The sequence below is a fragment of the Fomitopsis serialis genome (genome assembly GCF_022376445.1).
Source record: "Fomitopsis serialis strain Sig1Antser10 chromosome Unknown B0H18scaffold_170, whole genome shotgun sequence".
Lineage (NCBI taxonomy): Eukaryota > Fungi > Basidiomycota > Agaricomycetes > Polyporales > Fomitopsidaceae > Fomitopsis > Fomitopsis serialis.
Window position 1 is genome coordinate 30,853 of NW_025955130.1, and position 24,260 is coordinate 55,112.

The following is a 24,260-nucleotide window of genomic DNA, read 5'->3' on the forward strand; positions in this document are numbered from 1 at the left end:
GCAACCTCAGTGACACTCCTTCAGAAACAGTCCCATGGAAGACCAATATCAAGGTGAATTCGACAGGGTGGTCTATACACAATTCGCGTTCCTGCTGGCCCGCGAATGCGTTCTGCGAAGCCATTCTTCGGCTAGCGCAAAGGCAGGATGAGCGGAGATATTCTCATTGACATACCTGTAGCTGACGATCGTTCGAGAGATACCAGCCAGCAGATACACAGAATGAGCAGCACGTCCGAGCCAGGCCCACAGTGACAGCGGCGACGCAAGTCGTCCATAGCACCTCGAAGAACGAGGAACGAAACTGCAAACACAGGTTCATCAGACTTTAATCAACGACTGCACGGACTCACAGAACCTCGGCACAAGAGTGTGGACCATATCGTCGGCTTGCATTCAGCATCCCTTCCAATAAGTTAGAAACGCACAACAGGTAGTAACTAGTATATAGTGCTCCCTCGCAGCGTCGACGTCGAATTCATTAAAAGGTCCGGTTCCTGCTCCTTTACGCAGTCCCTGGATCACGGCAAGATCCTTCAGATCTTTCTGCAATATCTTCGTCAAATGCGCCAGCCCCGCCTGCTCCTCCGCCAAAATCTGCAACGTCGTCAGCCAATGCGAGCGCCACACACACCCAACCAGCAAAAAACACGAACCTGTGCAAGCTGCTGGAGCCCTTCCTCGTCGACGACGGCCCACTCGACGCCGCCCGCCCTGCGATCGCGTTCCCGCGCCGCCGTGACGGCGCCAACAAGCGCCCAGAGCTCGTTCAGCTTGCCGCGTATCCTGCCTGTCCCGCCAGGTCGGCGGATCTCCTGATCGATATCTTCCAGGGCCGCGCGGAGAGCCTCCTCTTCTGGCCGGATCGCGGACGAGCGCACGGCGGGTATCAGCAGGTGCAGGTGTTGCACAATCTTCAGCACGCGGTGCGTAAGCTGCGTCTGTAGCGTCGCGGCGCGATGCAGCCTCGACGCGTTTGACAGCTCGTGCGCTGAGTTAGGGCTTGGATCCGTGTACGGAGTTCCTATGCTGCTGTTGGAGTGCGGTGCGGACGTGAGATGGGGTTGTGACGGACCTTCAGTTTTCTTGGTGCATCGCTGCTTGTTGCGTCTGGGCGTCTACCCGTTTTTGCAGATCATCAAGCCGTTCGCAATCACAGGAACGAGACTGGAGACAAGGGATGAGCCAGCCGAAAGAGACTGATCGCATGGCCTGAGAAAGCAATTTGCGACGCACCAGCTCGGGTCTGGGTTCTCCCGTGTAGCCTTCTGCCACAACGCATCGTTCGTCGCGTTCCCCGGTCGCCCATACAAGTGTACCTGCGACGGGTCCACCAGGTTGTAGAAGTAGTGCTGCGCCACGACATCAGAACAAATGCGTGCAGTGTCACAGGCTAACATACTTGGAAACGACACTGCGGCGACGCTGGGTTCCACGCGTGGTAGATGCTCTCCATCCGCTGCTGCAGTGAGACGAACTGCGATTGGGCGTCTGCCTGCGTCTGCCCTGCGGGGACCACAGCTCGCGATGAGTAGAGATTGCCTTGAGGGGCACCGAGGAGCGAACCGCCTAGCGTGCTGCCGCCAAAGAGAGACCCGTCCGCTGTTGTTGAGGAGCCTGCTGTTGAGGGGCCTGCCCGAGAGTCGAGCCGCCGAAGAGCGGGTTGGTGCTCGGGCCTGCTTGTGGCTGGTTCCCGAACAGACCGGGGGCTTGATTCTGCGCATTGTTTGTGCTTCCAAACAGACCGCCTGACGGTGCTGGCGCGGGGTTTGTATTATTTCCAAATAGACCACCGGTGTTGGTCGTGTTCGTGTTCGACGAGCCAAAAAGACCGCCACTCGGGGCGGGCGCCGCGTTCGTCGAGTTGTTGCTGAACAAGCCGCCGCTCGTGTTGGTGTTCGTCCCTCCTGTGTTTCCAAACAGGCCACCAGTTGCACCGGTGTTGTTCGGCGCGTTCGCGTTTCCGAACAAACCACCCGAAGGCTGCGTAGTGTTCGTTCCTCCTCCTGCGTTCCCAAAGAGGCCACTCCCTGTAGTGTTCGTTGAGCCTGCGTTGCCGAACAACGGGTTACCTGTGTTGCCAGTCGATGTTCCTGCAGTAGGTTGGTTACCGAAGAGCCCTCCAGCAGCTGGTTGTGCAGACGCGTTGCCAAACAAACCTCCGCCTGACGTCTGTGTATTCGTCGTGTTGGTACTTCCAAACAAGCCGCCTCCAGGTTGTGTGTTCGTCGTGTTCGTGTTTCCAAACAGCCCTCCCCCTCCCGGCTGTGTATTCGCCGGGTTTGTGTTTCCGAACAACCCCCCTCCACCTCCAGACTGCGTGTTCGTGTTCGTGCTCCCAAACAGCCCGCCACCCGTAGTGCCCGTTGTCTGCGTGTTGGCTGCGTTGTTCCCGAAGAGACCCCCTCCAGCGCCCGGTGCCTGCTGCTGAGGGTTTCCAAACAAAGACGTACCACCAGTTGCTGGCTGTGACGCGTTGTTCGTCGAACCAAAGAGTCCTCCAGATGGGGCTGGTGCCCCGCTCTGTTGTTGAGGTTGTTGACCCGCGTTCTGCGGGTTTCCGAAGGAAGCGAACATCCTGGGTGACTGACCAATCGAATCAGTGATACGACGGTCAAGATTAATGCCTTACCTCCAGCAAGACGCGTCAAATGAACGTACTCTGCGGTTGTGGCTGCTACAGCAAGGGCGGCAGCGAGTGGCGCTGTTTTGTGAACACTACGGTCATGTGCGCTTATACGCCTCGACGAGCGCCTCCATTCCGTACCAGTACCTCTTTCTACACCCACCTATACTCTGGGGATTCTCACCAAGGAAATGTACCACGCAAACTATTCCTTTTCTATTAGTATTGACTGCGTATCAACTGCTACAATTTGGCCGACCTGACTGCCTGCAGTGGTTGCTCGCGCTCAGTACTCACCACCTGACAAGTAACACTTGCTTCGAAGACGTAACTTTCGCTCCATCTTCTCACCTGAGAAGACTGTATATAAAGCGCGATATCGCTCGCGATTTCACACCGTCCACCATCCGGACATCCATCATGTCAAACGCCAACACAGTACTATAACGCGGCTGGTGTGAGTTGACCCCAGAATGCTTTTCTCATTCCGCACGCGGCTGAATGAGAAAAGAATACTGGTGCAATGCACCCCAACGGCAAGGCCAGGATTCCTGTCAAAGACGTGCATACGGTGTACGGCCACCCCGAAGAGATCTCGCTGAGAATGTATCGGAACGCGGGCGTGAACGTCCGGCGCGGACGGAACACGCTCGTCACACCGCGCGACGTCGAAAGGGCCAGTGATGCACGGGATGCGAGGAATGCAAGGGAGGCGGGAAACGCGAGGGATACGAGGAACGCAGGGGGTGCGAGGAACGCGAGGGGTGCAAGGTCCAATGCGGGGGGTGCGAGGAACGCGGGAGGTGCGAGGAACGCGGGGGGGTGCGAGGGATGCGGAGGATTCGGAGGAGGAGGGCCTGTGGGAACTCCTTCACGAAATCGACACTGGGTTTGGCTGTGTGCCCGGTGGCGGGGCATACAAGGATTATTGAGAAACTACGGGTATGTACTCCAATCTCATGCCTGTTGCGTACCGGAGGTCTGACTATTTCCACATTGAAACCGGCAGCAGAAGGCATGGTCGCTGTCGTGTGCTTAAGATAAGTAGTATACTTGATCTTGATGCAGTCTTGAGCAGTTTCATTCCGCTGTATTAAGTGTCGCAGCCTTCATCAGTCGCACATCAGTTTGACGATTCCGATGATACAGCTGTTCATACAGATCTGCGTATCATTACATCCGTTCCTCGAGCTATATGATAATATATATCGAATGCGCGGGTCTAGAACGCACTCAGCACCTTCCGCATGACGCTACGGAACGTGCTGATATAAATAGGCTGCTGGGCAGCTCCCGTCGGCCTCAAGCTGCACTTCGCTGGAGCCAACTGGGCTGCGGTGGGCGACGCAGTCGCGCCCGCGGCTCCCGACGTTCCCGTCGCGGATGCACCTGAGCCAGCAGAACCGGACCCGGACGTCGTACTGTTCGAGACGTCGCTCGCTCTGTCACTGGTTAGCTCGGAATGTACTGTCGGCAATCGAAGAGACTCACGGGCAGAACGTCAGCGTGTAATCAGCGTTCTTCGATGCATCGCACGTCCACAAAGCGGACCCGCTCGACTCGTCGTAGGCATACGCGTACGCATCGGGACAGTTACTCTCTGACGATCACATCAAGCGTTAGATAGTGTATGGCCGCGATGCGCGCCGATGTCACTCACTGAAGAAACTGTAGTAGTCGACCCCGGATGGTGGACAGGTTGCGGCGGTGCCATAGCTCCCAGAACAGCAATTGGGCGAGTCGCCTGCAAGCTATATGGGCCCCGAACGTTCTGGCTAGGGAAGACGGACTTACTTGGGTTCCCACTGAGGTTAGCGTCGCAAGCACTCATGCAGCCGAGGACCGTGCCCGAAGAATTCGTTGGTCCCTTTAGGGAGTTGGGGCCTGATATCATCGTGAGACGTGGTGAGTGTGTCGCCGGAGAAATGCACGCACAAATTGCGTCGAGATCTACTGGACAGCTAGCCACCGAACAGCCGACGTTGTTGGTGATCGCGAGGGGCACGTTGAACCCATCAACGAGAGAGACTGTGTCGCATGAGACATCGTGCCGTCGGAGAGCGGGCACCGTATCGAACATACCGTCATAAAAGTCCGAGCTACCTGCACTCAAGGTCCATTCAGCCAGACTCGCGGGGGTGTTGCCCTAGAGTCCCGGTAAGTCCGGTCCACTAGTTATGTCTGCATGCGGCCTACCGGAGCAGTACATTTCAATCCTCCACTGCATGAGCCGGAAAGGCAGGTCTGGCCGGTGCTGCTGTTACTGAAGTCGCACGCGAGCCTGCCCTGTGTCGGACATCATGACGAATCAATGACACTGGGTCCCAAGCGGTTTTGCCGGCACATACCCAGATACGTCCGGAATCCCAGTCGTTGGGCACCGAAAAGCTCACGGAAGTATGAGGTTGAGCCTCCCACCTAGATCCAGCCAATGGTTATGCGTTATCTGGCTGAAGTCTATACGACTTACCCAGTCGGTTGGTCTGGCGCAGCTCCGGAAGAGCCGGTGAATATCTGCTCCGATTGTCATCAGTAAGTCATCATCCTCTGGCTCGTGGGAGGAGCTACGCGTGCCTCCGCGGGCTTGCATAGCCCCTAGAGACACGGGCGCCGATGTGTCGCACTTACAGCTGGCCTGATTACCAACAAAAGGCTTCAGTATCACTCCAATGTGATACAGTTCGACTCTACGCACCATACGGTGTACGAGCAATTGTTTGCTACCGTGAACGTCCGTGCCAGAGACACCGGTATCGACCCCAGAGCGAATATATAGAAGATTTTAGTCATATAGGACGTCGTTACTTGGTCGTGGTAGTGTGCTCTGGAGTTCAGCGGGTGGATAGAGGTGTTCTAATACAAGCAGGTAGGTGGCTGACCGCCGCCCAGGGCCCTCCGTCTTTGTCACGGGCAGCTAGAAGCCTACGGACAGTCACGAGAATCTCTTGCTGCGTATGCACGCTTGCGGTGCCGGCGGAGATTGCCTCGAGGTAGTAATAAGTAAGGAACAAAGATAGGATGTCATAACCTGCACGTTCGGCGGACGCGACTCGGACGCGTTCAGCGTGTACATAAATGCACGTGACTCGTTCCATCGTAGCCGCCGCGTCTATTAGTATGAACCCTCTGAAACGGAGCACTGATCACAACAACTTGAACCACTTCTTGTCAGCTTGGCTCAGGAAACGTACAACCCGCTGTATCTTTGTAGCTTCTCTCTATTCGATGACACGTCTAACCTTGCGGTAAGGTCCAGAACTGAGACATCACTCATCTGATCGAGTACGGCCGAACACAGTAGTACACAAAGTAACCGCCTTTCGATTGTCAGTCACTGCCACAACAGCCAAACTGCAAGGTGCAAATCGGACTTCATATGATCCTCTACTACCGGTTTTACTATGCAGTATGATGCACTGGTAGTCGTATGAAGTTTCAGGAAGCTTCTCCGAGTCGGCCGCGGCGCCGGTCATCCTTCTCCTCAAGCTCCCTCTTTCTCCTCAGGCCTCCTCCGTGTCTGCCACTTCAAATCGTGCGGGAATTATTCCCCGAATGCGTGTGGTTCGTTGTTGCGAATCCTACTCGGCTGTTACCAACGTCGTACACGGTGTAGAACCGTTCGAGCCAGGTCATTCCGTTGATGAAATCGAGGCCGCTCCCGGATACTGCCCCGTTGTCCGACACGACTAGATAGTACCCGTCCTCCGTGCCGCCAATGTACTTGTTCAACTGCCGGAGAAGTGGTTGGCGAGCATGTATGGGCATGTAATGCAAGGAACTTACTGAGCGAGGCCATAGCTGAGCGTCTCGAGTGAGCTCATAGACCGTCTGGGGATCTGGTAAGCTTCGTCGTTCATCTTTCTACCGCCAGTACTTACCCCGCCAATGTTAAAGTACAGACTCTGAAGCGCACCGTACTGTTCTTCGTCAATCTGTAGAAGTCCGCTGCTGTCATCCATGGTGGCTCCCGTCATGTTTTGGTAGGCGTTGAACGCGTCTATGGAAAATATCACTACCTGGTTCACAGGCAGCGAGATGGTACGGCACGCACCGGTGGCCAGGAGGAGAAGCGTAGTCCCAGTATCCACAATTCCAGATGTGGGACCCAGGATCTCCGTGTCGCCGTACATCACGCTCTGCTCGATCCCGACGTAATGGCTAGCAGGACTGGTGGATGTGATGTCGCTGCACCCAGCACCGTTTGGGAAGGTCTCTAATTCCGAAGATCGCAACACTCACACGTAGGTTAAGGTTCCTTTGTACTTGCGCTCGTCCACGCCACCGAAGGTGAGCTCCCCGTTCATCTCTGACGGTGTTGTCGACGGTGTGAACGAGATGCCAATTTCGTAGGCCTCTAGAAGACCTTGCTTGTATGCGTTATCCACCACGGTCGGAATGCAACCTGGTCCGGGAAGGAGGGTGCCTAGCGTATCTCTCAGCTAGGTCGTCTAGCACGGTCGGCTTCAAAACTCACTACAAGTGAGGTCTTGAGGGCCGATGCTATCGCATCGTGTGAGTGCGTGCTTTTTACGAGAAGGATTGAATAATCTCGTACCCAAGAATCCCATCGACGCCGCCAAATCCTTCACTCCAGATAGATGCACCTATACCTTGCTCGGCGATCGTCAGTCCAGGCGCCAGCGTGATCTGGTCCATGACTTCGTCTCCTAGAATGCGGATAATCTTTGCTAAGACACCTCATATGACGGCTATGCTGGAGTCTTCCTACCTCCGAAGAAACCAGAGCCATACGAGACGCACTAACATGTTGTGAGCCGGATATCCGTTATGAAGCGACTGAACGATTCTTACGACTGCGTTCGACGTGAGCTCAGTCGTCCCTGAGAATACGAAGGGGTTCGTGAGATTGGCACCGGCCCATGTATTGGAGCTACCGGTGTCAATGAGCAGACTGTCTATCAAACGAAAACACACGTGAGTTCAGAATCCCATCAAAGCACGACGAAGGCTCACAATTCGACGGCGGGTTCCCGATCTGAACCTGGACACAATCAAAAGTTGAGCTTGACGTTTATGCTAGCATGCATGAGACTGCATACTTCAGTAGTATAGCTAACAACTCTCGCCGTCGCAGGCGCGTTGACCATGGATGCAGCTTCCGTGGCTGAGCTGACGCCGGCGTACTTTCCCTGTGCGTTGTCGCGCATGAACTGCGCTCGCGCTTGGTCGAAATCAACGAGATTCGTGCTCCCCGCCTGTGACACGCGTCGCGCGAAGGGCAGGGCGACTTTGGACCTTGGGCCGGCGCCGACGGAGGATCCGCTAGCAGGTCAAGGCCGAGAGGCATGTCAAAGGGCGCACCCTGCGACGGTCGAAGCCATGTGAGGGCGAGAAGGATTTGGGCGACCTTCGACTTCATGGCGACTTCGCGTAGTGATCGACTGTTGTCTCAGTAGAGGACGGGGAATGTCGCTGTCATATTTCGTTCGTTTTTATGTTACCTGAGGCTGACGTCGTCTATGGAGGCTAGCATGCCTACTCTCTGGTATCGATTTGAGAACCAACCGATGAGGGTGAGTTGGATGTTAGCCGCGTTCCTCTCTTCGCGGTCGCTGTCAGCCACTTCTGTTGCAGAAATCTGAAATACGATGATCCATTCATGTAGGTATGGAGGGTTCAGCTACGAAGAAAGCTCCAGTATAGCAATGTAAAACGAGCAAACAAAGCAGTGCAAAACGAGTAACAAAGCAGTGCAGAACGTATGGATAGCTTGACTTTGGTAACAAATAGCATGGAGAGCAAGACAGCACCAGAAAACATTGAAAGACGGAAACGAAGTTCGTATCATATATAACACTGTCAGATCGCACCGTTGCAACTGGGACAAACCACAGGTGGTTGGTCCATCCAATCTTCATCTTCTAGCTCTTCCTCGCGACGCTGCCAGTATGGCAAGTATGGTGTCGCATAACGGAAGCTCGTGCCGATCTTGTCGCAGAGTTGCTGCGGGTCCAGCGTCGACCAAGTGTCATCAATATAGTCTTGTTCGAAAGCGGCATAGACCAGTCGACGTGCAAGGGCGACTTCTTCACATTCCCAGCAGGAGTCCAGCCATCCTCGCCGGACCCGGCCGCGGACGATGGGGCATTGGGCGATACGGACCAGTGCAGGAGGGAGTTTCGCAATGCTGTCCGACCGCAGCATCTCCGTGAGCACAGCGTCGAGCGGGAGTGGCTTAGATGGCACTTCCGAAGCACAAGAGTTGTGCCAGAATCAGAGTTGCCATCGTCTCGTATCTCGTCGTCGTCGTCTGGGTCCTGGGTATGCATATGCTCAGACCCGGCCTGACACGAGATTTCACGCAGGATACGTACCATCTTGACTCCATCCGTATAGTATGCAAGGAGCGGACAGTCTTGGGCGTCATCCGGGTCAACTGCGAGCAGTCGGACACCACGGTCACCAAGATAACGTTTTGCTGGATGCTCGACATTGCTCCAGCGGACGAGACACTTCTGATGATACCACTGCCGACAGGTCAAGCGAGGGCAGAAGTGCATTACCATGGCGTCCAGCTGGTCTTCATCCAGATGAGACGGGAACGGGTTGTACCCATTCTGATTGCACCGGCTTTGCATGCACATTTTGTAGCCAGGTTTGGGCTACATGCAACCCGTTAGGCTTGAATCACGAGAATTGAAAGCGTTGCAGACTCACGTCCACCAACTTCCGTGCGTGTGACAAAATTGATCTTACATACAAGGTGTCGGCCTGCAGTTCGGGCGGGTCCAAGCATGCCTCATCCCATTCATACAAGTACTTCACTGCTGCTCAGAGGTCATAGCTATTCAGTTATGAGGAGCCCTCGATGAATCTAGAACATACCAAGTAGGGATGCGGCTTTCTCATACGTACACCAATCGGATGTGCTCTCTCGTATGGGGCAAACCCGGATCCATCACTTGTATATATTAGTGAGAACAAGGCGGTGATGAGTGGATAGGCAGTGAGGTGAGTGACTCACAAGGATTTGATGAGTTCCATGAGATCCGAGCCAGACCAGCACCAGTGAATCTTGGCCCATACCTCATAGTCATCATCGTCCAACGAGGTTGCACGTAAATCTGTGATGATACCGACCCAGACGTTAGTAGTACCGTCATGTTTCGACGCAAGTATAGCACTGCTCAAACCGGACATCTCAGTCAAACACAACGTAGATTCAGGGATGTTTTCCGCACCTATCCCCCGGCTTGAAGGCCACATGTTTGGCCCGTACAATGGTACCATCATCTTCATTCTCGAGCAAGTCGGAGTCTACGTCTGATACCGACCCGGACTCGGACTCGGTATCCGAACCCGTTTCTGAACCGGTCTCTACTACGGCACTTCTACAGTTACGAAGTTCTCCACTATAACGAGAGTTCAACGTTCAGCCACAGCTTGATCGCCCCGCTAACATGAACAAACTAGCACAACAGCTCACCGTGGCATCTCCCAATCCTATACATGCGTAAGAACTCTTCTCCGTTGGCGAACCGTCAAAGACCTGTACATTGCACCTGTTCCTTGGCTCCACGGTCACAGTTGATTTGTTCCGACGACGCTTTGTCTCGGACTTCCTGGGCATTGCTGGTGTCTGAGTGACTTCTGATAAGTGTATGACAATCTGAAGCTTCGAGAGTCTTTACCTTCCAGCTAGGGAATCGCCCAGGACAGCTCCGAGTGTGGTTCAAGTCGAAGTGAGTGCCAGTGCCAGTGGCGAGCGCGTCGCGCGCGGGAAGGGAACGCGTCGATCAGGTGACTGGTCGATCTCCGCGCGGCGCGGACCTCTGAGGCTCTTTAAAGCCTCGCGCGCGCCAAGTCCCGACTTGCTCTCAGATCTGTACACTGCCCTAGGGTTTATCCTCTACCTTAAGTTGTGGATCTCTGACTACGCTCAGATTGCTCTTCCTTAGCAGTTGTCCATCCTACTTGGTGATGTCGGAGTCGGCGCGAAAAAGACCTCGTGTCGCACTGGATGGCGACGCGGAGAGGAAGGCACTGCAGAACCACCCCGCGCTCTATTACGACGACGGCAATCTGATCCTCAGCTGTGGAAGCACATTGTTCCGCGTGCATCGCTCTATCCTCTCAAGCACTCCCCCGTGTTCCGCAACTGTTCGAGCGTGGTGAGGACACAAAAACCGAGACGCTGCGAGGTGTCTGCATGTTGCTTTGGAGGACACGAAGGAGGAAATAGAGGCGCTGCTGAACGTCATATACGATGGCTTGTGAGCTCTTTCGCGTTTACTGTTGTGTTCACGGGCAGAAACAACGCCACAGCCGCATCGATTCCCGGAGTTGACGGTGGTCACCTTCCCTACGCTCGCGAACATCTTTCGCATGGCTACCAAGTATCGCATCGACCGTGCGCGGTCAGACATATTGAACCGATTGAAGGAGGAGTGGCCCTTTGATCTGAAAAAGCACGACGCGAAGCGCGACGCCCGACGCAGGCGGTTCTCCGGGTTCAGCAGCAACGTCAACAAGCACCCAATGCCGCGGCCGATCCCAACGTCAACGCCGCGTTCCTTGAGCAAGAAGAGCTCACCGTGCCACCCGCCACCGTCATCGCTCTGCTTCGCGATGGGGGTCCACCGACAAAGAGCTGCTCGCGCCACTCTTCTACGCGCTCAGCTGCAGCACCTGGCAGTTCGGCGGCCCCGCGGTCGGGCACCACATCGCGCCGCTCTCGCATGCGGACATCGAGCGGTTCATTGTCGGCCTCGAGCAGGTGCGCACGGTGTTCTCCACCATAGCGACAACGCGTCCCATCAGGGATGTTTTGGGTGCGCACGCTGCAACGAACTGCGAAGCTGGCGTGGTGGCCTTCTGGCAGTCTACGCTCGCGGTGCTCATGTCCTCGCAAAATGCCATCACGGCGCGGCGCCCTATCGAGGCATTGAAGGACGTGTTGACTTTGGTTAGGAGTCCGGGCCACCTGGCGAAGTTCGGTGTTTGTGCGCCGTGCGCCGGATTGATAGCTGCGCATATCGAGCGAGAGCGAAACGCACTTTGGGACAAGCTTCCTACACTTTTCGGGCTCGCGTAGGCGTATCGGCGTCCTGTCCTGCATCCGTTGTGGATATGACGCCTGAAGGACATCGTCACTCTCCGCCGCCCGTGTCTTCCGGATTGCTCTTCGCCTGGTTGGTGTCTGCTTCAGGAATTCAATGACCAGTGCCTCTACTCGGATAGAACAGACTAGTGCAACCACATTGTACATACACAATGGCCGTGCGTTGCTGTACTCACCTTTCCCCGTCTACTACTCATTTATCTGGGCCAACGTATCTCATACACCTCTTATATATACTGTGTATATCCACGTCATGTCATTGCATATCGTCGCATACTGTACGCACCTACTGATTGCTACTGCATACATATGGAACTCGTCTATGGTCGCATATGCATATGCGAACCTCCCGTCGAAACTCACGTACGACCAGAGATAAGTGCGCCGGGCGCGACGAGTCTGGTCACCAACTCCTTGTACAATACAAGATAGATGGTACGTTGTTCCGTAAAGACTTCTGGTTTTCGAGCACACTGCCTTATCATTTAGATGCATGCGACATCCAGTAACGAAAGCACGCGTATGCTAGCATGGCACAGATCGCGGTGCAGGCTATGAGCAGTCTGGTGCCGAATGCGGATGTCTCGTGTTCAACCTGGGCGCAGCCGCATTTATACCTGGTTAGAGAGCGTCAAGTCTGGAGACTCACCACGGACGCAAAGGGGGAAAGGATGGGTATCGTGAAGTGCGTGGGTACAGACCACCCTGTGGACGCCGAGTGGCGCACGAGAGAATACGAATGTATGATTGCGGCCACAGTTGCGACGAGGCAACATAGAGGAATATCTACGCACGAGGTCAAGCCGTACATTAGCGACACTGAAAGAGAGCTCACCACAAGTGTCTCCAACTTCACATGGCGCGCCTCGTATTGCCGCTGCAACAGAGCGAGTCGCGCTACCGGCGAAGTGTAGTTCGTCAAGGACTCTAAGCACGCTCCACGAGACGACGTGCTCACCGCGCGTTTCTCCTCCTCCGTGGTGCTCAACGCCAACAATTCGCCTTGGTGCGCGACGCGCGCGGAGAGCAGGGCCTCCGCGGTCAAGCGCGGGCAGCCCAGTACTGTTCCGCGGTGGTGGTAGGCTTGACACTGGGCGGGTAACTCACGCTTGCCCTCCCTGCAGCCGTAGTTGTATAGAGGAACCTGTGGTGGGTACCACGGCTCGCGCGTACATCATAGTTCGGCTCTGAGAGGTGGGTGAAGAAGACGGTAGACTGTCCTGTCCTCCTGCCACAGCGATGCCTCGTCCACTGGCATGATCAGGCTTCTTCAACTTGTTCATATGATTGTTCTCGTGATCTTCCCAGATTTTCAAGCTAGTAGGAGAGCGAGATAGAAACGGCTGAGATTGTGCGTAGTTCTAATCACCGCGAAGTATACGGGTCGCGGACAAGCACATGTGAGGAGGAGGAGGACAACGTCCGCTTGAAGCTGCACTGCAGTCCGTTTCGTCCCACACGTGATCCTGCTCAGGCTGCTCCATCGCCCAGTGATTCCGCTTGCCTTTCGCCACGACTTGTTCCAATACCCTCTGCATCTACTTGCCTTCGCTGCGAGGTCCGGAGAGGATACCGAGAAGGGTAGGTAAGTAAGACATCGCTTGTTAGTCTTCTTAAGCTTGATCATGCGCAGGTACAAATCCGTACAGTCTGATATGCCTGTTCCGCCGGCGGATGTCTTCGGGGTTGTATACATCATCGAAAATGCTCAGCAGTTTTGGTCTGGTGCGTCTTACACGTTTGTTTGCCACCGTTTACATCTCTGACAAAAGTGGGCCACAGAGCTGGAAGACATGCTCAATGTTTCCGACGGCCTGACCCTCGAACGACTAGATGCCACCCTGCGACGTTTCGTCTCGTTCTGCGCGGCATATCACGGTGAACGCAACTGTTATGGAGCGTAGACATATGTGACTGAGCCGACCACCCACACAGAACAGTACCTGCAAAGTCCATTGCAGATGGAGCACGCATGCGACCTCCTCATCGCCTCGGAGCTGTTCCAATTCCATTCCCAGCGCATGACCAGGATCTTGTGTGACGATACCCAGAAGGTGTGAACGTCCTGGTGCCCCCTGTGCTCCGCTGACCGTCGGCCACTCCGTAGGCCACAGACCCTCATCAGCAGCTCATCCTCTACGGCGTCCTGCTGGCCTACGGGAGACGGAAAGCGAGTTTCCTGCGCGATCAGAAGCGTTGGCAACCACTGCTTCCCTTGCTCATGGACAATGTCCTAGTGGATGTTGATCCGGACGTGGAGGATACGTTCTCAGGCACGACTTCCGGTGGGAGTGGGTATCAGCGGGCGGTCGCAGTACCGATCGAAGCCAAGCTGCGGACACAATCTGTGCGCATTCTTTATGAAGTCTGTAGAGTGCAGAAGATGACGATCCAAGAACTAGGTGAGGGCGGTGCGAGTCGTCTGTCACACTTGACGCTCATATAGCCCCAGACAGCTTCAGTGACTCCTTCATTGACTATCTGTTCGATCTCATCGAGCAGACACGGCATATGCAAGATGAGACCTTCAATTATTCTGTGATAAAATTACTCGTGGGTGTCCATTCCACGATCTATTGTAATCATCCGCTGACTGTACGTAGGTCGCTCTTAATGAGCAATTCATGGTGGCCGCGCTGCATTCTCAAGAAGAGAATGGTGGTGGCAAGCAAAACCACGGAGATCGTCACAAGACGGAGAACGACAACCGCGTCTTGCAGGTGCTTATGACACGGCGAGGGTCGAGCATGACGTTCGGCGAAAACATGATATTCATGCTCAATCGTGCCAGTAAGTTACCTCTCTGTGCTTGACTGCTCCAGTGCCCACCTTCTTCCAGGTCGCAGCCCCGAAGATCTCTGTATGCAATTGCTGGTCTTGAAGCTGCTCTACCTTTTGTTCAGAACAGAAGGCATGTCTGAGTACTTCTACACGAATGATCTTTGTGTCTTGGTCGATGTATTCTTGCGAGAAATCGGTAACATCGACGAAGATAATGAGTCGGTGCGTACCATAACACACTCTAGTTTGTCTCCGTGTCTGACGTTCTATTGCCGCAGCTTCGACATACATACCTTCGAGTCTTGCATCCGCTCCTGACAAAGACACAACTCCGTTCAATGCCCTACAAACGCGGACAGATCGTACACACACTGGAGTCGCTCATCGAGAACGAGTCCATCCGGGACATCGACCCTACGACGAAGCGGCTCGTCCTGCGCTGCCTTGCGGGCGACTGGTGCGTCCAGTTCCGCAAGAAGACCAGCGACACGCCCAGGCGCGTCGACAGCCCCGCGCTCTCCTCTACCTCTGCCATCTCAGTGCCACAGAGCATCAACTCGCCCACCACGCGGCCGGACCGCTCGAACTCCTTCCGCGGCAAGAACGCGAAGGCGAGCCGCAGCGCGGAGAACCTGCTTGACATGGGCAGCATGTCCCGGCGGCCGTCCGACCAACGGACGCCGCGCGGAGGGTATTTCGAGGGCCTGCGCCAGCCGAGCGCGGACAGCACGATGAGCCTCCCACGGATCGTGACCGCATCGACCTCCACGGCGGCCTCATCCGTGCCGAAGCCCCGCCATCGCGCAGGCTCGATGGACACGGAGGCGACGACCGCGGCGTTCTCGACGCTCACAACGCGCGAGCGGAGCGATTACAACTCGCCGACGTCCGCGCCGGCCGCGCAGGCGTCGATGGTAATGGAGCCTGCGTCGCCTCTGGCCATAGTGGAGCCGCCGGACTCGCCTGTATCAGTGCTCTCCTCTTCGTCGTCGTCGACGATGAACTCCAAGCCGCACAGGAGGGCAGCACCTCCACCGCCCGCCAAGCGGAGGAAGCCACCAGCGGTGCCAGCTGGGCGGGCACCGGCAGGCCATGCGTTCAGCGCAATAGGTGCTTCGTCTTCGCAGCCCAGCTTGACTTCGCTCTTGCCTCGAAGACAGTGACTACATATGCTGAATCCGGGCTATCGTACGCATGCACTTCTGGCGCTCTTACTATTTGGTGTACATCACAATTGGTTCTCGTCGTCGGACTCGTCGCATTGTCCGGATGTTGTCTCGCATCGCATTCATGTTGTCCCCGCGAACATACTTATCTTCATCGCTCATAATTGGATATCCCCGCGCGTTTGCGCAAGACGGGCACTGCGTCAAGCTATGAACCGCGCTGCGTGGCAGGACCGACGGTCGCTCTAACTTCCTCCTCCTGAGCTTCGTGGTGGTGCCAGGTGAAGGTAGCGGTAAGGGCTCGCCCATCGGCAAGCATGTTGGTGGCGAATTCAGTGAGAAACACCATGTATACGTATAAGTGTTCATGACATTTAGTAGTAGGTACGCGGGTACGCAGGTCATTGGTGGCAGGAGCGTGCCACGGGCGGGCATAAAAAAGTCCATCTCCGTACTACAAAGAAACAAAGGCCTAGGCGGCACCGACGAGTCCGTCACATACAGGTGGGCGAGAAAACAGTACAAGTGCGATAGTCTATGATATGTGAGATGGTAGTGGTAGTAGGGCCGAATCACAAGAGCACAACCGTCCGCTTCCGCTCAGACCTTCCGACAGATGGTGCAGTTTACGTGCAGTTCTTGACGGAAGACGAGGGCTGTGGGTAGCAAAGATGAGTCACATGCCGCAAACGACGTAGACAATCAATGACTCACGGATAGCGATGAGAGCTGCAATACTGAGCATGGCGAGCACATAGATGACACCGTACTTGATTACGATCCACCGACGCTGGCGCTTCTGCTTGATGGAGTACAGAGGGGCGCGAATCTGCTTCGACGGACGAAGCCAGACTGTGGAGCTGATCAGTCTTATACTTGTCAAGGAGACATCTGTAGGTACTTACACAGCATCGTTGAGTGAGCACGATCGATGTACGGCAGCAGAACGGGTGGTGTCAAGATCAGAAGCAGGAAGTGGCCAGTAAGGAAGTCAGAGCTCCAAAGTGACAACTCGATGATCTTCACAATGAACTCGCGAGCCGGTTGTGACATCGCATGTGCACCGAGACCCCGACCGTACCACTTGCCAGTCCACCATGCACGGTTTGTCTCGTCATGCTTGAACTCACGGGAGAGGAACACCGAGATGAGGACCTTGTGGATCGCGCGTTGAATGTAGATGACGGCGATGAGTCCTAGCACAGCATGGGCGACGTCCCAGGACTCGAGGAACCACTGTGACACTGTATCAGCAGCGGTTTGGAAAGCTATGATAGTCAACGTACCAGGAACTCGAAGAAGCCAATCATGCCCACGACACCCAGTGAGTGCGCGAGGAAGGCCATGAACGAACCAAACTTCGGGAAGGGCGTGTCAAGCAATGGTCCGAGGAACAGTGAGAACATGAAGAGGACCAAAAGAATCGCCGCGTTCCAGACGATGGGGCCAAGAGAAACGATGGCAATCCGCACGAGTGGGCTCGGCGGCTGGAGACCGTCGACCTTGAATGACTTGACGAACAAGTACGCGACCGTCATGAGGATGGCCATAGCGATGGGGAAGAGGACTTCCGAGAACATGATGGCGCGCCAACCTGCTCGAGGAAGATCGCCGGACAGCTTCTCAGACGGATGTCCGAGTTTCTTCTTCTTGTAACCAGTGATCATCGTCCGTGAGAGACGACAGTAGCCGATCCATGAGTTTTGGTGGACTCGAGAATTTCCCCGGTTCATCCAACGCAAGAACTCCCTGGCGGTATGTAAGTACGAGAAGCAACGTAACGCAGCATGAAAGTACTCACCTGTAGTCAACGATGAAGTCCGCCGCGGAGAACTGGTGCGGGTTGAAAAGGAATGGCGAGATGCAGAGTGCAAGGACGGTGACCCAGAAGTAGACGACCCATCCAGTCCACAGCGTGATTGTGACGTAGAGTAGCATCACCAACTGCCTCATACCAAGGTAGATACTAGGGCCAGCGAAACGCGAGTATAGGATACTGAATGAGATTCTTGTCGTCGCGAACCCACGTCCCGTCGCGATATAGCGAGCTCCACCAAATGTCAGGTTGCTCGCAATCGAATGTGAGTAGATCCGGGTTGAGAAGACTTCAAACGCGGGCGACAGGGACGCGAAGTGCTTGCTCAGACGTATGACGGCCTTCCAGGTACCACGCTCAACAAGTTCTGCAAACGGCATTGAGCACCAACAAAAAATCAAAATGCGTTAAGATAATCATACCTTGTAAAAATAGAGGCAAGTACGCGATCAGGAACACCAAGAAGATACTGATGATACACCTGTTGATCCACTGGAACACCGGGCTGAGGTTGTAGCAGCCTGCCACGCCGATGAACGCGCCGGATGACGTGTATTCGCAAAGCGTCAGTTGACCCTTGAGCGTTCCGAGGTAGACCACTACGAACAGAGTCAGCCATGTGCTACGGTGGAGAAAAAGGTTCTGCTTACTCGTCGTGATGAAGATCTGCACGGACAAGATGACCAACATGTTGTGGATGTGGAAACCGGGGTGACCGTAGTAGAACGTCAGGAAACGGTCAATGGGCAGCTGCGTTCCGAGGTAGTAGTACTCTCGGCTGAGCATCTGCTCGCCCATACCCGTACCGATCTTCGTCTGGAAATTGAGGATGGTGCCGAAACCGAGGTCACGTCCTTTACCACACTGGTAGTACTCGGTGTGCTTGATACGACCACCGCGACCGAATGCGTTCATGCCGGCGTAGATATCCTCGTTCAGGTGCAGACCCTTCTGAGCCTTCGAGACACCACCGCGCGTCGTCATGTAGAGCGCATTGAGGAATCAGGGTGACCGTAGTGCAGTTTCCCGCCGATGTAGGCCAGGGATCGCGCCGTGAGGGTACCGAAAGTCTGTTCCTTGCCAGCGGCCAAGTCGCCGAGGATACCGATGTTCTCCGAGAAGATGTACTCTCGCGCGCCGACAATCGCGACGGGGTTGCGGACGAAGTCCTTCTGGCCCCATTGCGCGTACGGGCTCTGGCTCGACACAGAGTACTCCTCGAATTCACCGAGGACGTTACGGATCTTGAGACATTCCTCGAGGTAGTTATCCTGGTTCGCATCGATGAGCTGGATGTACTCGCCACGGTAGAAGATAATCGCATGGTTCTGGTTGTCGGACTTGCCGTCACCGAGAATGGGGTTACCGGGGAGTTCGATGCGGAACTTCGGACGACGACGGCCAGTCTCGGGGATGAACTCGGAGTGCCCGTCGATGAGCGCGGAGAACAGGCGGACCTCGCCGCCCTCTTTGCGCGACGCCTCTTCCTCGAGGTAAGCGATCTGCAGGTCGGGGTATGCACGAAGGAGGAACTCGGCGTTCTCCTGCTCCTCCCGGTTGAACTTCGAGTACCGCTGCATTGAGACGACAAACTTGAACTTGCGACGCGCCATACGCTCCAACTCGCGCTCGAGCTTGTCCGTGTTTCCGCCGAAGAGCTGAACGACCTCCGGGTTCTCGACGCGGTAGAGGAGCTTGATGGCCTTCGCGTAGTTCATCATGCCGGAGACGGTACGGTAGAGCGTCTGTGCACGGAGTGACGCCCAGATACGCGTCCGCAGAGTGAACTCCGGAGCCGCGCTCTTGAACCCGATGCAGTAGAACGGCAGATCGTCAGCCTTGGATTGGCCCTTCTCGTCGGTGCCGAACGGGCTCGTGCCGTTATAGATTGCCGACTCCTCAGCGAGAATCTTGGTATCCTTCACGAAGTTGTCCCACTCGACCGGGTGCAGCTGCTTGAGGTACTCGAGGAGCGTGACCCGAGTGTTTTGGTCCTCTTCCCTGATGATCTCACGCAACGAGAGAAGGATCTAGAGAATCATGAGCACGGCCGATCCCGCCATAGAAAGCACACTAACCTTTTCGCTGTAGTGAGGCGTCAAGACCGTGAACGTCGGCATCGCATCGACAGGGATAGGCTCCGGGACCGCGGTCGTCAGCGACTGCGCGAAGAACGAAATGCGACGCTCTGCCTCGCTGCCGGGAGTGAAGAACTCGCCCTTCAGGCCTTGTCGCTCTGCGAGATGAAGAAAGGCGGCGCCCGGAGACTGCGACGACCGTCGTTGCCGACGTCGACCTGGTGGTAGAGCAGCTTTTGCACGTGGTCGATCGAGAGTAGGTGCTCGCGGTACATTGAAATGATGATTGCGTTCCAGATCTGCGAGACGAGCACCTACAAACCGGGGTGCGTCAGCCACCAAACTCACGTTGCAAGCAAACGGATTTCACGAACCTTGGGTTTGTACTTCGTCTCCATGTCCGCCGTAGCAAGTAGCTTGGCGTAAATCCGCTTCGGCAGCCGTGTGAAGATGTCCTTCCACGGCGTCCAAATCGACAACCCGAGCGCGAACGAGCGCACGATACTGAGGACCGTGTTCCAGATGATCCACCACAAGAAGGTATCCAAGAAGAAGAGAACGAGATCCATCAGGTACATGATCGTGAGCGTGAACGCCGCCTGGTTCCTGCAGAGCGCATTTCCGAAGTATCTGTCATTGCAGTTCTGGATCTTCATCCCGACCATGACCTGAATCGGAGTTTTGAACGAGAGCGTGAGGAAGAAATATGACTCCGTGTACTTGAGGCCGAAGATGAGCACCCAGACGAGGATAGACGTGAGCCGGGCGGTGTGGGAGAGGCCCGGATAACTCGCTGTGAATGTTTGGCTCGCGAGGTACTTCCGAGACTTGCCCGCCACGCGATCACCAAACATCCGTCCCGAAGGTAAGATGGCGAAGAGGAGCGTCGCGACGACCGAGATGAAGAATTGGACGATACCGAGGATGAGCGCCAAAGAACCGCCCGGAGAGTTACCCTCCGCAATCGCGACATAGATCGTAGGACCGCCGGTGAGTGCGAGAGTGATGAGCAGGAAGATGAGACGTCGTGTGAGGTGGGAGGTGTTGTTCCATGTCGTGGGGATGTACGAAAACTCGGCCAGCGTCGCAGCAATCATTATGGCAGTCGCGACAGCGCCGCCGAGCGCGGTGGCGGACCAGCGCATCGCCGCAGAGTTGGCTCCATTGTAGAGCGTCGGTGAGTTGTATGCCGTGTAGAAGAAATACATCGCGATGTGAATGACCCAGATCCGGTTGAAGTTCACTAGCAGGTGTCCAAACGAGCGCTTCTCGTAGTACGTCTTAAAAAACGCCCGGTTCCAGTCGATCCGCTCAAACTGCATGAACCGCTGTGCAGGCGGCAAGTCCACCAGACGAGTCTAGTTCAACAAGACGTTAGCGCGCCCACCCGAGAACAAGACAGGATACTGACCTTATCAACGAGGGCAATCCTCGCGATGCCCTCGGGGTACCAGAACAGTTGGTTCACATCGTCGTATCCAATGATGCTATCGTGATCCCTTCCCTCCGCACAAACTTCCCATCGACAACCTCGTATCCTTGATCACGATGAAGCGGTACAAGGGCTTTACCACTGTTCGCAGGTATAGACCCTCCGGCACAGCATCCATCCTGTTCTGCACTCGGGCGACCGGTAGTAATCGTCCGCGCATTGAAGATGAAGCACAAGCACTCGGGGACGAACCGCACCTGCGCGCCTTCGCCCCAGCATAGCAGCCAGAGCGCAATCTGACGCACGCGGTCGTACTGGCTCATGTTGTGCATCGCCTGCCGCCATCGCTCCATCGCGCTCTGCAGCGACTTCTCCGACGCGGTCTTTGGCCTCCGCGCTTCTTCACCGACTTGAGGCGTTGCAGGCCAGGATTTTGAGTCTGACCGACCGCGTCGTCAAGGTCCAGCTGCGCCGCGAAGTACCACTTGCGGTAGTTCGCGTGACGGCCGCCGATGTAGTCTGCGTGAAGTGTGAGCAGCGCCTGGTTCGGCGACATGCGCGACGCGCGGCTGTCGAGTAGCTGCATCATGAAATCAAACTGCAGGCCAGCGTCAGGCAAAACCGCGATGAAACAGCATTCACACACGCACCATATTCCGCATCGAATCCCGCTGGAAGCCAAACTTCTGCGTAAGATCGAGGAAAATGTCCTCAATCTCCTCCTTGGATAGCGGGATCTGGCGTTCTGAACTCCATGATGGGTAGGCTTCCCTCGTGCCCGCGGCGCCGGTAGAATCGAGATACGTTGGCGTCGATGCCTCCGACATCCCCATTCGCGGAGGGCCGAGCGACTCTGCAGAGGGTGCATACTTTGCACCGTACATCTCCGCCTCCGAATCTGTGTCGGGTTGCGGGCCTTGCGCGGACGCGAAAGTGAGAAATGTCGGTATCGAAGCGTGGACACACTCACCGTACGGGTCGTATGCGCCATGGTGGTCGTAGTAGCGGTCATCGTCGTTCAGACCGTTCTGGCTGGAGTCCGACATGTACGTGTCCCGCCTGTTGTAGTTGTCCGAGTCGTTATCGTAATAGCGTCCATCCGCCGCTTGGGCGTTGCTGAAGGGGTCCTGGTCGGATGTGGGAGAGGAGGAGACGTACATGCCTTCCTGGCTGCGGGGACCAGGACGGCCAGCCATGGCGGATAAGACGAGCTCGTCGTCGACGGGGAAGGGGAGGGTGGGAGGCGTGACGAAGGAGGAGCCGTTTGTCTTGCGGCTGGGTCATCCAGTCTCCCACAGCCCCGCCAACTGCCAGCCTTCCTTACCAGGCAGGTGCTTCCCGATATGGTGCGTCGGGGGTTCAATTCTCTGACTAGCGCGCGCCGAGCTCCACTACCCTCTTTCTGTTCTGTTCTGGTCCTCATCGCCTTCTGCCCAGCATCTGCCTCCGCGATACGGCCTCTCGCTTGTGCGATAGTCACAGCACTTGGTACGGCTCTGGCGGACGGCTCACGCGGCATTGTGCAAGCTCAGATGGAGACGCATGAGGGAGCTCGCTGCCCTCGACGTCGCATCAAGTTTGAATCAACTCGTCAGAGACCGAACAACAGCCACACGGTGCTGCTGCGCCGGACCACCTGCTGACACCAACTCTTCACCACAGCGTGGAAGCCAGGCCAGCTGCCGCTCTACAGCGTGCCTATGACCGCACGGAGCGCTCTGGGTGCCAGTGCACGTTCGGTATATCGGGAATGGTTGCGTTCTCACTCAAATCTAGTCTAGAAAGTATATTTTGGTATTCTTCCACTGCCTTATACGTATACAATCAGAAGGCTCAGGGCTTTTCTCAGCGCAACCTCGCTACCTCAAGCTCACGCTTCAAGGCCTCAAAGTTGGTTTTCATTGTGAGTTAGACTCTTTGAGTCTGTTCTGGCGTGCATTTGATGCTTCAGAGTAAATTCAATGCCAGCAAACAACTCTTGGCAAGCCATGTTCGGGACCGCGTCCGTCTGTCGTCTGTGAATGGGCGCGAGCTAAGTGCTTAATCGTTTCCGCCTCGACGCCGCCGCTTCTACGTTCGAACGATGTCCCGATACTTCAAGTGCTTGTGCAGCAATCGATGATCGACGCGTAGTTCGGCAGCGCCGAATTTTTTGAAGGGGTGCGCTGTTCACGGCACCGAGGCAGCGCTATTTTATTTACTGACGCTGCGCAGGAACAAAAGGGTAAATAGCTTACACAACATAGGTCTACTCAAATTGCTCTTCGGACCTCTGCTTAGCCTTTCATTCGACGATGTCAGCATCTGCAGCCGACGTTGGCTGTCGGCCCTCCAGGGCCCAATTTCTCGGCTCCTTGAAGGGAATGACGTACTCTTGTAGTTGACTATTCGCTCGGATTCACTCCGTGTCTTTTCGCCACGTCAGTGCTATAATGGAATTAGAAGTGTTGCCAGAACACCAGCCCTCGCGATACTTCACGGATATACGTCTCCAGTACATAAAATGTCGAAGCAATGCCGCCAGTGCACCGACAGTAGAATCCCATAAGTCGTGCTCGGACATACATGTTCCTTCTCCAACCCCATCGACCCGAAGTAGCTTCCCAATGATAGCGGATGCGCCTACGTACGTGATGACAAGCCTAACCATCTTTCCTGGCTTGTATCCGAGGGTCGAATACAAACCATGAAAGGAGGATAGACTTCAGTCACTCCCTCGACGGTTCACCGGCACCTTCGAACGCTTCGTACAGGAGCCCTGAACGTCTAGATTCAACAATCGATATCAATGCGGAGTGGTGACCAGAGACACACGCTGAACACGTGTGGTCATCCCATACCAGCATCCTTCCCGCCTCACCGCGCTGTCAGCTGTCAGACAGAGTTCCGAGTTCTTGAGCGTCGGTATGTAACGGGGCGTGTGCCCTTCGCGATTATCGACCAGTCTCCGTCTTCCACGCAGCCGCCGCCCGTGTGGCTGACAATAGAGCGCGGGAGTATTGACCCCTTGACAACGAAGGCGGGCAGCATACTGTCAGTGGCTGGATGGACCACCATGCCAGTGCGCGGTGATTGTGGGTGTGAGTGCGGGTGTATGAAGTGTCCGGAACACGGTGGGCAACGGCTCGTGGAGAGCAGCAGCGGCCACAGTAAGGAAGCCTCCGCAGGCGTCCGTCCGAGAAGTGGTACGTGGGCTTGCCTGCCAGGTGGGTCGTGTCGATAGCCTAGCATAGAATTTCATTGCCCTGTGACCTGCACGAGGTGGACCACAGAGCGATC

General features: G+C 55.6%; 10 protein-coding genes across 10 annotated transcripts; 4 read left to right on the top strand and 6 right to left on the bottom strand.

Annotated features, from left to right (window-relative positions):
• Positions 1–396: 396 nt before the first annotated feature.
• B0H18DRAFT_1108484 (uncharacterized protein) lies at positions 397–2,688 on the bottom strand (the record flags this gene model as incomplete). Its single annotated transcript, XM_048032744.1, has 7 exons — positions 2,633–2,688; positions 1,596–2,586; positions 1,403–1,506; positions 1,320–1,352; positions 1,076–1,118; positions 657–1,024; positions 397–597 (listed from the first exon to the last, which is right to left on the bottom strand). Exons 2-7 carry the CDS (start codon positions 2,575–2,577, stop codon positions 397–399), a joined length of 1,731 nt encoding a protein of 576 aa, XP_047886346.1. The 5' UTR covers positions 2,578–2,586; positions 2,633–2,688.
• Positions 2,689–3,012: 324 nt separating this feature from the next.
• On the top strand, positions 3,013–3,725 carry B0H18DRAFT_149811 (uncharacterized protein). Its single transcript, XM_048036870.1, has 4 exons — positions 3,013–3,083; positions 3,138–3,338; positions 3,430–3,568; positions 3,639–3,725. Exons 2-3 carry the CDS (start codon positions 3,150–3,152, stop codon positions 3,556–3,558), a joined length of 318 nt encoding a protein of 105 aa, XP_047886347.1. The 5' UTR covers positions 3,013–3,083; positions 3,138–3,149; the 3' UTR covers positions 3,559–3,568; positions 3,639–3,725.
• A 44-nt stretch (positions 3,726–3,769) lies between these two features.
• On the bottom strand, positions 3,770–5,660 carry B0H18DRAFT_1046613 (thaumatin family-domain-containing protein). Its single transcript, XM_048030801.1, has 11 exons — positions 5,322–5,660; positions 5,255–5,261; positions 5,097–5,140; positions 4,975–5,044; positions 4,823–4,912; positions 4,709–4,772; positions 4,562–4,654; positions 4,421–4,510; positions 4,287–4,370; positions 4,118–4,226; positions 3,770–4,068 (listed from the first exon to the last, which is right to left on the bottom strand). Exons 1-11 carry the CDS (start codon positions 5,414–5,416, stop codon positions 3,849–3,851), a joined length of 966 nt encoding a protein of 321 aa, XP_047886348.1. The 5' UTR covers positions 5,417–5,660; the 3' UTR covers positions 3,770–3,848.
• A 491-nt stretch (positions 5,661–6,151) lies between these two features.
• Positions 6,152–8,062, bottom strand: B0H18DRAFT_1097235 (aspartic peptidase A1; the record flags this gene model as incomplete). Its single annotated transcript, XM_048032476.1, has 12 exons — positions 7,949–8,062; positions 7,687–7,882; positions 7,601–7,628; positions 7,439–7,542; positions 7,356–7,386; positions 7,182–7,293; positions 7,101–7,126; positions 6,866–7,028; positions 6,678–6,811; positions 6,505–6,623; positions 6,410–6,454; positions 6,152–6,355 (listed from the first exon to the last, which is right to left on the bottom strand). The coding sequence occupies exons 1-12, from the start codon at positions 7,966–7,968 to the stop codon at positions 6,152–6,154; spliced, it is 1,182 nt and encodes a 393-aa protein (XP_047886349.1). The 5' UTR covers positions 7,969–8,062.
• A 194-nt stretch (positions 8,063–8,256) lies between these two features.
• B0H18DRAFT_1046620 (uncharacterized protein) lies at positions 8,257–10,385 on the bottom strand. Its single transcript, XM_048030802.1, has 10 exons — positions 10,279–10,385; positions 10,245–10,248; positions 10,048–10,223; positions 9,829–9,978; positions 9,612–9,770; positions 9,473–9,516; positions 9,305–9,414; positions 8,962–9,249; positions 8,845–8,904; positions 8,257–8,821 (listed from the first exon to the last, which is right to left on the bottom strand). Exons 3-10 carry the CDS (start codon positions 10,215–10,217, stop codon positions 8,447–8,449), a joined length of 1,356 nt encoding a protein of 451 aa, XP_047886350.1. The 5' UTR covers positions 10,218–10,223; positions 10,245–10,248; positions 10,279–10,385; the 3' UTR covers positions 8,257–8,446.
• Positions 10,386–10,456: 71 nt separating this feature from the next.
• B0H18DRAFT_1046625 (uncharacterized protein) lies at positions 10,457–11,937 on the top strand. Its single transcript, XM_048030803.1, has 5 exons — positions 10,457–10,734; positions 10,789–10,843; positions 10,913–10,997; positions 11,069–11,196; positions 11,238–11,937. The coding sequence occupies exons 1-5, from the start codon at positions 10,568–10,570 to the stop codon at positions 11,679–11,681; spliced, it is 879 nt and encodes a 292-aa protein (XP_047886351.1). The 5' UTR covers positions 10,457–10,567; the 3' UTR covers positions 11,682–11,937.
• Positions 11,938–11,947: 10 nt separating this feature from the next.
• B0H18DRAFT_1046629 (uncharacterized protein) lies at positions 11,948–13,113 on the bottom strand. Its single transcript, XM_048030804.1, has 5 exons — positions 12,853–13,113; positions 12,667–12,770; positions 12,358–12,585; positions 12,190–12,303; positions 11,948–12,111 (listed from the first exon to the last, which is right to left on the bottom strand). Exons 1-4 carry the CDS (start codon positions 12,989–12,991, stop codon positions 12,190–12,192), a joined length of 585 nt encoding a protein of 194 aa, XP_047886352.1. The 5' UTR covers positions 12,992–13,113; the 3' UTR covers positions 11,948–12,111.
• Positions 13,114–13,363: 250 nt separating this feature from the next.
• Positions 13,364–15,652, top strand: B0H18DRAFT_887456 (uncharacterized protein; the record flags this gene model as incomplete). The annotated part of the gene is made up of 8 exons (XM_048041176.1): positions 13,364–13,433; positions 13,491–13,586; positions 13,644–13,762; positions 13,816–14,110; positions 14,161–14,261; positions 14,312–14,498; positions 14,548–14,711; positions 14,768–15,652. The coding sequence occupies 8 exons, from the start codon at positions 13,364–13,366 to the stop codon at positions 15,650–15,652; spliced, it is 1,917 nt and encodes a 638-aa protein (XP_047886353.1).
• Positions 15,653–16,646: 994 nt separating this feature from the next.
• Positions 16,647–22,177, bottom strand: B0H18DRAFT_960031 (1,3-beta-glucan synthase component-domain-containing protein; the record flags this gene model as incomplete). Its single annotated transcript, XM_048042899.1, has 16 exons — positions 16,647–16,675; positions 16,786–16,891; positions 16,942–17,404; positions 17,457–17,838; positions 17,894–18,070; positions 18,122–18,325; positions 19,243–19,501; positions 19,550–19,707; positions 19,749–19,863; positions 19,924–20,877; positions 20,961–21,064; positions 21,121–21,238; positions 21,287–21,364; positions 21,388–21,561; positions 21,632–21,897; positions 21,952–22,177. The coding sequence occupies 16 exons, from the start codon at positions 22,175–22,177 to the stop codon at positions 16,647–16,649; spliced, it is 3,813 nt and encodes a 1,270-aa protein (XP_047886354.1).
• Positions 22,178–22,413: 236 nt separating this feature from the next.
• On the top strand, positions 22,414–23,444 carry B0H18DRAFT_1046642 (uncharacterized protein). The gene is made up of 3 exons (XM_048030805.1): positions 22,414–22,884; positions 22,933–23,141; positions 23,196–23,444. Exons 1-2 carry the CDS (start codon positions 22,732–22,734, stop codon positions 23,023–23,025), a joined length of 246 nt encoding a protein of 81 aa, XP_047886355.1. The 5' UTR covers positions 22,414–22,731; the 3' UTR covers positions 23,026–23,141; positions 23,196–23,444.
• Positions 23,445–24,260: the final 816 nt, after the last annotated feature.